The sequence below is a fragment of the Curcuma longa genome, chromosome 4, assembly GCF_044706935.1.
Source record: "Curcuma longa cultivar G26 ecotype Majalengka, Jawa Barat chromosome 4, ITB_CL_G26_1.1, whole genome shotgun sequence".
NCBI classification, from domain to species: Eukaryota; Viridiplantae; Streptophyta; class Magnoliopsida; order Zingiberales; family Zingiberaceae; genus Curcuma; species Curcuma longa.
In genome coordinates, this window is record NC_133864.1 from 5,326,311 (window position 1) to 5,339,797 (window position 13,487).

A 13,487-nucleotide genomic window follows, 5' to 3' on the forward strand; every position below is an offset into this window, starting at 1 on the left:
AATGTTGAATTTTTTTAAAAATTATATTCAAAACTATTGGGAGGTATTTGAAAATTAGCCTTTTATAATGCTAAATTAATTAATATGGTGACGGATCGGGGCGTTATCTATTTCTCGATGCGGACTCTTTAAATGATTCATTGATTTTAATGATTCCCACTGAACGACACGTCACTCTCCGACCCGAAAAACTGTCCCCTGACCCGCCGGTTCACCCCCCCAATCTTTTCAATCCAGACCCGATAGTTTCTCAGTTGATAAAATACTCCCTGAACTATCAAATTAAATGAAACTAAATAAAGAATCGAGGGGCAGAGAGATGAGAATTCGAATAGTAGGAGTGGCGTTCTGAGAATTGGGGAGCCCGAAGCTGTGCGAACTGCGGGGGCCGAAATAGAAATATGATTTTGTCGTTTTCTCCTTGCATTTACTAATTATTTATTTGTCGTCCTAATAATTTACTGCTAGTACAAGTGCATTGTACGGGGACTGCTCTCGTCTCGGAGGCGCTCACCGCGCTCAAACAAAACGACGCCACCGCCTGCGGCCGCAACGGTTCTTTCCCCCTACCACTCTCTCTCTCTCTCTCTCTCGATCTGCTTCTCGCTTTCTCTTCTCGTTGCTACGAGGAGATCGGGTGCGAGGTTCATGTGACGGGGGCATGGAAGCGGCGGAGATCCCGTTCTGCGGTTGTTGGGTCGCTCGATCGGGTCAAGTGTGTCGGTTCTCATTCCCCACCGGCTCTCCCGGCGCTGGATCTCGGGATCGACTCGAAGTAGGGGGGTTACTGGGTTAGTCCTCTGTCCTCGCACTTGGACGGGTTGGGAACTGAGGTTGCCGGAGGCATCGAGTGGTGGTTGCTTCTTAGGGTTCTATGCTTGCTTCCAGCTACGGGTGAGGTTTCCTCTTTTCCCCGTGCGTTTCTGGTATTTTTTTGCTTCACTTTTTTTGTTTGGCTATACGCTTATTAAAAGGATCTTTTGGGGGTTAACTTGAAACCGTTTGAGTTTGAATTCTAACTCACCTTCGTTTCCCTTTTTATTTTCTCCTCAATTTTTATGCTCAAAAGAAAAAAAAAAGAATCTTGTTTATTGAGTGTTTGTTTGTTTACCAATATTTCAGGTGAAATCTGTACCTTACTTTATGCTGAAATGGGAATTGTGTAAAAGATGGATTTTTTGTTCACTGGCACTAGGTTTTTTTTGGTTGAAATCAACTGCGCATTATGCCCTAGAATCATCTTTCAGACATTGGTGATGTGAAGCATTTGTTCATGTCTTTTTTTGCGGATACAAGATTTGGTTAGTCTTTGAACATGACTAAGGCGATCCATAGAATTTCCATTAAAGATGAAACAGGTAGCAATATTAGCAGCCATCTCAAAGAAGAGTATGGTGCCATCAGCGATCATCTACGCAACCATGTACATCTGACCAACTGCATACATTTGAAGAACCACATGCACCGTCATAGCCCCAACTCCGCGGAGAGGTCCCTCATGAGGGATCTCATCATCTTCCAGAAGTCGAGGTCGCTGAGAGACCCCTCAACTAGCCCTCCTTCACAGATTTCCCCTTGTGTCGTTGGAGGTTTTGCTAGGAAAACTGCAAAGGATGGTTCTGCCAATAGCAGGAGGAGGTCGACAGAGATTGACAGGCGGAGCGAGGTTGGCTGGCTGTCCATAAGCTCACCACTTATAGGAAATACGGCAACGGCAAAGGTTACTGCATTGGAAGCGTTTGATGATTATGATTTAGACGAGAGAGGTAAGTATAAGGAAGTAGATAAAGTAGAAGTGCTTAGTAGAAAAAGTCACAGAAGTGATAGATTGTCCATGAAACATGCTCCTTTTAATGATATGTCGGAGAAAATGGATACTCAATCAATGGTTGGTCAAAGTACTAATGAAGAGATTGCTCGACCTAAGAAAGTCGTAGAACAAACAGAAGAAGTTAAAAAAGATTCTAATTATTTTGAGCATGGTAAAGGGAGGAATGAACCAACAGAAAGCATTCACGAGCAAAATCGTCGATCATTCAAAGGGAAGAAGCGCAGGCTGAAAGGAGCAAGGCGAGCACGTGGCTCTGTCTGTAGTCACAATAATTTCCCTATTTCAAATTCAGTAGCACAAGTTTCAAAGAATAAGAAATGTCAGCTGGAGAATGTTAAAGAAGAAACTGAGTTGGAGGTTTCACAGAATCATAGAAATGTATGTGGGATCCCTTGGAATTGGTCAAGGATTCATCATCGAGGTAAGTCATTTCTTGATATAGCTGGGAGGAGTCTGTCCTGTGGGCTATCTGATTCTAGAATGAAAAAGGCTGAAGGCCCTGTTCCACAAAGAGAAGGAAATAGTTCGAATGTAGCCACTGCAACCCATCACCTGACTCCATCAACAAGCTCAGATTCTGAAGTTTTACCATTACTCGTTGAGGGACCAGAATCTCAATACAATGGCGCTGCCCATTTATCACCAGGGGATTATTCAGGAGAGCTTGAAATTTTCTCCAATAATAGTTTGAGGCATGACAGAGACTCTGACCTTGCATCTGAATCAAGATCAGGATACCATAGACCTAGACGGTTAGACCATTTAAGACACAAAAGCCTAACACAGAAGTACATGCCAAAAACATTCAAAGATCTTGTGGGGCAGAACTTGGTCATTCAAGCTCTTTCCAATGCCATTTTGAGAAGAAAACTTGGGTTGATTTATGTATTTTATGGACCTCATGGGACAGGGAAGACATCTTGTGCTCGTATTTTCGCTAAAGCTTTGAATTGCCTTTCTGTGGAGGTTCCAAAACCTTGTGATGTTTGTAGTTCCTGCATTTCAAGTAATCTAAGCAAGAGCAGAGATATATTGGAAGTGGGACCATTTGGTAATTTTGATTTTGAGAGCATTAAAGATGCCTTTGATGTGATGCTGTTACCAAGGTCATCAGTATATAGGGTTTTCATTCTGGATGATTGCGATAGTTTGCATTGTAATTTATGGAGCACCATCTCAAAAGTAATTGATCGGGCATCACGGCATGTGATTTTTGTACTTATCTGTTCAAATCTTGATTGTTTACCTCATGTCATCATATCTAGGTGCCAAAAGTTCTTTTTCCCAAAAGTGAAAGATTCTGATATCATATCTACTTTACAATGGATTGCAACCAGTGAAGGCCTAGAAATTGAACAGGAAGCTTTGAAACTCATAGCATCAAGATCTGATGGTTCCTTAAGAGATGCTGAAATGACTCTTGATCAGTTAAGTTTACTTGGGAAGAAAATTTCTGTTCCACTTGTGCAGGAGCTAGTAAGTTTCCATCAACTTGGTGCTTGAGTGATAAATGTTATGAGTAATTTATTTTTGTTTATAATGAGACATAACTCTTGAGTTTATGATGCTCAACCCTTATGAATGAAGACACAGTGGGAGAATATCTGTCTTTGTCTAGTTCTGGGTTATATAATTTTTTCTAATTAACCATATGATCTTGCATACATCTTGCTGCAATGGTCAATGCCATTATACATCTGATCTTCTGTTACGAGTTGAAAATTTGAAAGGTGAATAAATTAGAAGTCATGTTTCCTGTTCATCCCAAATATAAATTTCATATTACTGAGTGTTAGTTTTCTAGTTTCTTTAACTCTTCCTTATTATTATTAACTGTTTTCAGCCTTTTGTTAGCATGTTATTCAAACAATGATATGCAATTTTACTTTTTTGAACTTGAAATTTTAGCAGTGCATAGAACATGCGGTCCTTTGATATAATAATTCATTCATGTGCCCAATGTAACACCTGACATTTATGCAATAACTATCCAGGTTGGTTTGGTGTCTGATGAAAAACTGGTGGATTTGCTTGATTTGGCATTATCCGCAGACACTGTGAAAACTGTAAAAAGCTTAAGAGGGATTATGGAAACTGGGGTAGATCCTCTGGCATTAATGTCACAGCTTGCAACTATAATCACTGATATTCTTGCTGGTAGTTATGTCTTCACACGAGAACGATTGCGGAGAAAATTTTTCCGCCAGCCCACTTGTGAGTAAAACCTCTCTATGCATTTGGTATCACCTAGTTATGTGACCTGATCAAGAGAATTCACATTGTCTAGTAGATCGTTATTTTTGTTAGGAAAAAAAACTTGTACCAGGTCATGCGAATTTGCTTCTATTGTGGAACACCTAGTTCTGGTTTGTGGTCATTGAAAATCATTAGCAGTAAGTCAACCATCTTACAATGTTATTTATTTATTTATTGGTTTCAGTATCCAAGGAAGACATGGAGAGGCTACGTCAGGCCCTCAGGGCACTGTCTGAAGCTGAAAAACAGCTAAGGGCATCAAGTGATAAACTGACATGGCTAACTGCTGCTCTTCTTCAACTTGCTCCTGATCAGCAATACTTGCTTCCTAGTTCTTCGACAGACAGAAGTCTAAATCACAGTCCAGTGGTGGTAAATAATCAATCCATGAGAGAGATATATCGGGACTTTACGAACAAGCAGGGAGATATGCATCTTGTGCACAGGAGTTTTTCACATGGTCGTCAAGGGTACAACAATGATGAATGTGCTAACGATGCCAAACAACACATGACAATTACCGATGTAAACCGGCGGCATGGTGATCAGGCTTCACATAATATAATACTGTCCAGTGATGCTATTAAGAAAAGTGACATATATAGCTCCATGAAAAGAGACAGAGATACTCAAAAGATATGGCGAGCAGTACTAGATCATATCCCAACAGACACATTAAAGCAGTTCTTGTACCATGAAGGGAATTTAATTTCAGTTAGCTTAGGTTCTGGTGAGTTAAAGCTCAATTTTTAGTAGACCAAATAGAAAAATTTTACTATAATATGCTTAACGTTCTTAAAACAAAAAGTCTTTTTAAAGTTTGAATTGCACCTTTATATGCATTGTTTTTTACCATTATATGATATGCTCGAATCATATCAACACTTGTACAGGGGTTATGTGCCTCCATTGATCATCTCGCAAAGAGAAGGGAGTTGTAGAAAATCAAATATCTTAGTAAAAACTTGTATGAATGAAACAATAGTAGGTCTCTTTATAGACCCTATGATAGTTTACTGAGTTTATTAGAACTAGTAAAACAAATAATAAAAATTTATGCATTTTTTAAAATATGAAATTTTGTTCAAATTGCACCTTTATATGCAATTCTTGTGATATATGATATCTTTGAAGTCATGTTGACACTCAAGCTGGGGTTTGTGTGCGTCTACCAACAACCTCACAAAGAGAAGTTGTAGGCAACCAAATGCTTTTATTAAAACTTCAACAAATGAAGCAATTGTAGAGGATCTCTCTGATAGACCCTATATTAGGCTAGTCTCCTAAGAATTGGCCTACCTTTTACAAGGTTTCCCACAACTAGTAGAATGAAAAAGAGGGTAATTTTCAAAATGGCCTTCTGAGGTTTAACAAGATTTTCAAAATGTGCCTTAAGGAATGTCAAAAAGCTCCCCTAACATTTTAATTTTGTTGTCAAAATATCCTCGGTTAGTTTAGAAGGGCAAAATAGGTATATTCTAGAGAAGGGGCATTTTGACATCAAAATAAAAAACATCAGGGAGTGTTCTGACATTAATGAAACCATAGGGGATTTTGAAAAAACTATTAAACCTTGGGGTATCAAGGCATCCTACACGACTAGCATTTGGAGTAATCTAGAAAATGTCTGTAGTGTTAGTTGCTGATATTCTATGGTATTCACATTCAAGTCACCAGATCCATAACAGATGATGATCTTATACTGCTAATGATTTAACAATCTTTCCATCATTTAACTGTATCAGCGTGAAATTGAATTTCTTTGAGAATGTTCGATATGGAGGTGGTATACAAGTGGAATTTGTCTGGCATGCTGCTTCTCTGTGATTTATGGGTTATGACTCCTTTATAAGTGCTTGTTTCTGCTAGAAATCTCAATACTTGGAGATTATTGCCCAATAAGTGTATCAGTGTGAAATTGAATTTCTCTGAGAATGTTCAATATGGAGGTGCTCTATAAAGTCAAATGTCTGGTTTGCTGCGTTTCTGTGATTTATGGGCTTATTATTCATTTTAAAATGTTTGTGTTGGTTTGGAATTCTCAGCACAGAGAATATTGCCTAATAAGTGTTAAAAATGATGCTTATTAGGCTATAACTCGTTTATAAGTTCTTGTTTCTTCTAGAAATCTCAACATCTGGAGATTATACCTAATAAGTGTCTCAGTGTGAAATTGAATTTCTTTGAGAATGTTCAATAGATATACAAGTGGAATTTGTCTGATATGCTGTTTTTCTGTATGGGCTTATTACTCATTTAAAAATGCTTGTGTTTAGAATTCGTAAGCTTGAACTGCTAGACTACCCATGTTTGAATTGATGGTTATCATACATTTATGTTTGAAAGAAGAATTCTCATCAAAATAGTATCTTAGTTTTTTTGACAAAATAATTTATTTGACTGATGTTATTCCATTCCCCCGATGTAGCTCCTACAGTGCAGTTGGCATTCAGCTCAAATGCAAATAGATCAAGAGCCGAAAAGTTCAGAGGGCAGATTTTACAAGCCTTCGAATCTGTTCTCGCCTCTCCTGTAATACTTGAGCTCAGATGTAAATATGTGAACAAATTTAGACCAGCTGCCCAAACTGCTCCTCTTTTGCCTGATTTGGAGAGTGGTTCTTCTAAGATGGAAGCAAAGAAGAAGTATGTGAAAAATCAAGCTACTGTTTATTCAGGCCCTGCAAATCTTACCGAGAAGTTTATGGAAGAAAGTGTTCTTAGGAGGGTTGGCTCTAGTCAATCTAGATGGCTGCACACTGGTCCCCATGTCATGACAGAGGATGATATAATTGAAATTGGACCTCATGAACATGAGCCAACAAGGAAGTCTGTGGGATCAAAGGAAAAGGGAATTGAACATATATGGGAAGAAGCATCGACTTCCCAACAACAAACTAATTTGGTTCCGTTCTCAGGAAGGAATCAAGATGAACAAAATCGAAGAAAAAGCTTAGTTCGAGGAAAGGTATCTCTTGCACATGTTATTCAACGGGCAGAAGGTCATTCTCAGCAAGGTGGATGGTCAAGACGCAAAGCAATCTCGATAGCTGATAAACTTGAACAGGAGAACTTGTGAGTAATATGCCTTTCTCCTTAGTCCTTTTAGCTGTTTGTTCCTGTAGCACAGTCTCCTATGATAGAGAAATTTCAGATATAGGAACCATTGTACACTTTGATTGTCTATGTTTCAAATATACGAGTAGTAGTTTTCAAGACATTAGCTTACAGCTCCACGCACTTGTTTTAAGATCCATGTTTCGAACAAAGGAAGTAATTGATCAGTGAGGTTGGAGAAACGAAAATCAATTCACTAGTATCCATTCCTGCATTTAGAAACATGTGGCACGAATGTTAAGCACAAGCAGTTCATTCACAAATCTGCCTATAGTTGTAATGCATGCGAATATATTAACCCGAGTATATTTGTTAACTTTGTTTGTCATAATCACTCACTAGGCAAGATTCAAGTTGTTTTTTGACATGGAATTTTCAAGGCAAAGTTTCCAAAGCATGCATTGAAAGTTGAAAATTGACCACTAGCTGCGCCTAGATGACCTAATGAGCACACCTCTCTAGAATAAAACCCCAAAATAGCTTCTCCCATTTCACCTAATTATCTCATCACACGCTAGGTACCATCCATTCAATTGGATAAACCTGTTAAGATAAATTTTTACAAAGTGAAATGATCATTTTCACCTAGATGGACCTGTGTAAGTCTAAATTCAGATATTAGGACATTGATGGGTTCTTAGGAGTTCTAGGATCACATTGATAGTCTTACACTTATTTTAACTGTGGAGATCCATTAAGGTGAACCATTTCACTTTGATGGACTTGTAATGGTCAAAATGAAAGTTTTAAGGGTATTAGATGAGTTCCTAGGACCTCCAGGAGTATATTGGTACTCTCATACTTGCATTTTGACCTATGCATGCCCATCAAGGTGAAATGATCAAATAGTTCTTCGAACTTTCAGGAGCATATTACTAGTTTCATACTTGCATTTAGACCATTATGGGTCGATCAAGGGTGAAATGAACTATTTCACCTTGATAGACATGATATGATGGACACACACTAGTGGTTTCATCCTTGCATTTTAAGTTGTAGAGGTTCATTAAAGTGATGAACCTACACCGCTCAAAAAGCAAGTGTTAAGAGCATATGTAAATTCCTAGGAACTCCAAAAGTACAATGGTGGTCTTAGGTTTCATCCTGATGGACTTACGATAGTTAAAATGAAAGTGTGAGGACATGAATGAGTTCTTGGGAGGTTCAAGAGCACTATTATCATTTCACCTTGATGGGCATCCAACAAATTGAAGTGGAAGTGCAAGACCACCAATGTGCTCTTATAGGTTCTAGGAATTCATATACGCTCTCATAGACTATTTCACCTTGATAGACGTTTATAGGTCAATTTAAATATAAATCCACTAGTGAATCTATCTATACCCTCATATTTACTTGAGGAAGGTGCCTCTTTGGACATTTATGAAATTAGGCCCGCCTAATAGCCAATTCCCAACATTGTGCGGTTTGAAAATTTTACCATTTTTTTCAATCATTCTATAAACATACCTGTTAATATGTAGCGTCAACAGGTATCGTCTAAATATGCTTAGTGTTCGTCTCCGTACTTGTTTGCATTGTAATATTTTGCCACAAATTTCTCAAATTTAATTCAAGAATCTCCTTTATCCTGCAGGAGATTGGAGCCTAGATCAAGGAGCTTGCTTTGCTGGAAAGCTTCTAGGACACCCCGAACCCAGGTAATACTAATCTGTGAACTGTTCAGCATCTGTGGTTAAGAGAACTGGCATGGTGATTGCTACTTTCAAGCTTCAGATTCCTGCTCCCTAAAGAAATAACTATTTTCCCTAATTTTTTTTAAAACCTGGAACAGATTAATCTCCTCTCATATTTGTTTGTTTGTTTGTTTTTTTTTCATTTCCATTTAGTTCAGTTATGGTCCCTTGTATCTTAAACAACATCTTTGCAGCTGCTCAACGTCAAGAACAAGACAAGGAAATCCCGGTCTTTGTTGAAACTGGTGAGCTGTGGAAGGTGCCTGCGCAACAAATGATCCAAGCAAACTTCTTCGAGAGCTACCTACGGCCGGTTAGATCGTCTTAACGTGTTACGAGATTAGCCAATGTTTCTCTGTTCTAAGTTAGCATTCTTATGAAGCATTGTATATTGTTCAACAAGAGACAATCTCATATAAATCTTGCATTCTTTCTGCGTCATGTTTGGCTCCTGGAGGGTCATTGAACCTGCTATTTTATCATAGATATTATACCTCTATTGAAAATTTAATTTTGTTGAACTGATCTGGGTCACTGTTTTACCAGTTGGATGATCAGTAGGTCATTCACTTGGCCTACATGTATATTTTTGAACTTTTTTCTTTATATTCGAGAAATCTAGTATAAATCCTATTAAAAATAATACATAGTTGAAAATTCAGGAGTTACAAAATAGTTTGAGTATTCTAAAAAAATGGCTATATAATGTGGCTTGATCCTAAATTCGGGATTTTTTTTATTGTTCAATCATAAACAAATATGATTGGCTAGGATTTCCAACATTTTGCTTTTGGATCTAAGTATTGTTTTAATTCATTGTAAGTTGCTACACAAACCTCAAATTCTCCAAAAAGATGTTAAAAGATTGATAAATTAAGCAAAGTTCATATCAAACTCTTATGTAGGAGTATTTTCCTTAATCTTGCAATGTTTTAGAGGATTTTAATATTTAATGATTGTGATTAGTGTTTTGATATGTAAATGTGATTCCATATGATTTCTTAGTTGAAGTCGATAGACTTTTGAGCAAATGAATACTCAGAGATATCTGCGTGATAAAGAAAATCAAAAGAAGTGGTCAACAATTTGTAACTTTACTGAAAATCTTTGCCGGGATATGTTGTCATTGCAAGATAAAATAATTATCTGGAAGAAGACTAGCAGAAAGAAATGTTACAGTTTACGGTATGGACTGCCACTCTTCTCCTGATACTTGTGTTGAGTTGGTTGAACCTGTTGTTTGTGGTAGAAGCCAAGATGTTGAATCTCCATATTACCAACCAAATCCATGCATTTCAAGGATGAAAAGTGAGCGATGGATTCCCATCGAGTCCCGTACTCCTTGGCCTTCTCAAACTCGATTGAATTGGACTGAGCCTGATCAATATGGTAATTATCAGATCTAGCTAATACATTTTCTTGATATTATTGACATTATTATCATGTCATCTTTCATATGGAAATGTTGTTGTAATATTCTTCACTCAGTAGGTTTACATCCCGAGGCCTTAGCCAAGGATGCTGCAAACTGGAATTCAGTGATTCATAATTATTGATCACTTCTATCACCTCTTATATTCTTAGATCATCCAAGGTGCCCTAGAAATGAGGAACCCTCCCCGCCTTTTAAGATGCTTCAAAATGTTCTTGACATGAATGCTCATTTTAGTGGTTTTAATGCTGCTTTGTTGGATGCTGGGAAATCTGTATGGGTGATGAATGTTGTGCCCACAAATGGCCCTAATTATCTTCCTTTGATTTTTGACGAGGGTTTTATCGGCGTTCAACATGACTGTTATTGCATTCTAGAGACAGTTCATCTATTGCATCCTCAAACTTGTGCATATTTGTTGTTATTTATATGAATGGAGGAAATTTTGGAGTATCAGGAAAAAAATGTAAAATCTTGTTTCTAATTGTGGTGGTATTGACAACGAGATCACTCTATGTAACTTGGGGAAATATATCCAGGGGAAAGTTAGAGATGAAATGAAAATTGCTAAAACCACTTTAATTTTTGATAAAATAATCTAGCAATGGATTAACTATGAAAAAATATTGCAAAGAGACTTTTTATATGAGTAGTAGTTGTACTTGCTGTCGTATTCAAGTTACAAGAGGTGTAGAGGTATATGAATAGAAGCAACAACACAATCATCTTCTCTCTAACTTAAACACGCATCTTTTATCTCCTAATGTAAAATTCCTGCCCATTGTAGAATTAGCTTCTGAACCAGTTGAATAGATAAGCAGAGCATGTTGAATCTCTTGAATAGAAAATTCATATATCAATGTATTTGATAATAAATATATACACAGTGAAAATTAAAGTAATGAAAAAAAGGAATGTTTATATTAACAAAATTTGTCTCGTGCCTCATGTAGATCTAGAAGTAAAGAAACTAATTAATGAGTTGGGCAAGCCCATTAATTAGTTGTCATATTTTAAACATTCATGGTGTATGCTATTTGTCAAAGATATTTTGCCAAGTGATGGACTTTTAGTTAGAATACACTTAAGTTTGAATATGGGGATGAGATTTGGAAAAAATTTTAAAGTAGAACTAGGATTAACTCTTTGACACAACTGTAGCAACAACAAAAGAATATGTGTCAATTACTGAAAGTTGTCGAGTGACCCTAATAAAATTAATAGTTGATATAGCTCTTCTAGTTAGTATATCCATCATGAGGTTATTTAAGATTTATCATTAGGTGTGAAGCCTTCCCAACATATCAAAGAACTTATGATATGGTACATGTTAAAGGAATAAGCTCACTAAAAGCATAGATGTTCCACACTTGAGATACTTTTAGAGATTGATCGCATTTTAATCAGGTAATTTTTTCCTTTTTACCTTTTTTTTATGGAAGTACTTTTTTGAAGATAATAAGCTAAAAATTCCTCATAATGGAATGCCTTTTTTTTAATACAAATGTTGACATTTTTTCTCAACATATTGAAGTTATTAATTGGAGTACACATATTCATGGAACCACCATTTAGTCTCTAGACACTACAATTCATTCAAATGACAGAACTAGTCATTCACTTTTTAGGTTCAATAGCAGTGATCCAACATATTCATACCAAAATATCGTACTATCGAAGAGCACCTACTTGTTGTATGATTTACTTGAATTTTCATCTTTGAATATAAGTTTTGTAGGGGTGGGTGATCATTCATGATACGAGACATTTTGTCAAAACCTACAAAATTCAGATCAAAGATCAACTGCAAAGACATCCAAAAAATCAAAAATTATTTTTATATGGATGAGTAATATGTAGAGATATTCAAGGGTATCCCATGGATGAATTTCCACTTCAAGAGGTGTAGAGGTATAAGAATGGAAGTGACAACACAATCATCTTCTCTCAACTTAAACACACATCCTCAGAGTATGCCCATTGTAGAATTAGCTCCTTAACCAATTGAATAGATAAGCAGAGCATGTTGAATTGCTCGAGTAGAAAATTTATGTATCAATGTATTTGATGATAAGTGTATAGACAAAGTGAATATTAAAGTAATGAAAAAAAAGAATGTTTATATTAACAAAATGTCTCCAGTACAACAAATGTCTCTAAGTAGAGAAGTAAAGAAACTAGTCAGCTAGCTAGACAAGCTCCAGACTCTAAGCTCTCCAGCGGCATCACCGGTGAAGAATAAACCACTAGGGTCACTTTTGACCACCGTCAAGTCCTCACTAAAGTGAATCTGACCCATCTGTATGAATCTGTAAGATAAAAACAAAGATCGTGCTTATCGATTCTCATAATTTCAAAAGAATAAAAATGATGATATATAAAAGAATTTGAAATTAATACATACGATGGCAAATCATAAAGGCAGATGGAACGATCACTGCGTGCACATATCAATACAGACTTAGCATTAGCATCGCTAATGCCGCAAAGAGAAATTACACCCTGAAAAGAAACATATATAAAGGTGAAATAACAATCATTAAAATATTAAAATTTTTCTGAATAACTAGTTAAAAGTCACTTACATTATTTTCTTTATGTGTATAAACTAATTCCAACGATTGACTTCCTTCGGAAGTTGCCCAAATCTACACAAAGAAAAAATAAATCATTATTATAAATGTTAATACTAGCTAAATCACAAGATAATGAGTGAAATAATAAATCAATGAATACTAACTTTTATTGAGTTATCAAGCGAACAAGATAGGATATACGATCCCCATGAAAGCAGTGACATCACTGATGATGTATGACCATTAATTGTTTGTAAGCATTGGAAAGAAGTGAGATCCCACACCTGAAAGTCAAGTCAAGTAAAATAAAAGGATTAATTAGAAGATAAATATAATAATTGTTGTAAAACTAATTAAATTAAATATATATATATATACGTACCTTAATCGTGTGATCTATAGAACCGGAATAAAGTTTATCTCCGTGCACTAGCAGTGACACTACTGGAAGTAGATGGCCATCGAGAGATGCCATCGGCTGTACTGTAATTAATTCTTCTGAATTGTATTGCCAAGCCAAAATGGATCCATCCTGTAGCAATAAATTAATACAAAAATAATGCATAAGATGATTTATTA

At 36.5% G+C, this 13,487-nt stretch overlaps 1 protein-coding gene across 1 annotated transcript; it reads left to right on the plus strand.

Annotated features, from left to right (window-relative positions):
• Window positions 1-501: 501 nt before the first annotated feature.
• On the plus strand, window positions 502-9,329 carry LOC141828168 (protein STICHEL-like 4). The gene is made up of 7 exons (XM_074715539.1): window positions 502-894; window positions 1,123-3,307; window positions 3,826-4,045; window positions 4,272-4,817; window positions 6,516-7,161; window positions 8,801-8,864; window positions 9,095-9,329. Exons 2-7 carry the CDS (start codon window positions 1,316-1,318, stop codon window positions 9,176-9,178), a joined length of 3,552 nt encoding a protein of 1,183 aa, XP_074571640.1. The 5' UTR covers window positions 502-894; window positions 1,123-1,315; the 3' UTR covers window positions 9,179-9,329.
• Window positions 9,330-13,487: the final 4,158 nt, after the last annotated feature.

What these genes read in the sequence shown, in the direction of transcription:
- LOC141828168 (XM_074715539.1), top strand. Translation starts at nt 1,316, where the DNA reads ATGACTAAGGCGATCCATAGAATTTCCATTAAAGATGAAACAGGTAGC. An exon ending in AAACTTGAACAGGAGAACTT is followed by an intron (nt 7,162 to 8,800) that starts GTGAGTAATATG and finishes TTTATCCTGCAG; the next exon opens with GAGATTGGAGCCTAGATCAA. An exon ending in CTAGGACACCCCGAACCCAG is followed by an intron (nt 8,865 to 9,094) that starts GTAATACTAATC and finishes ACATCTTTGCAG; the next exon opens with CTGCTCAACGTCAAGAACAA.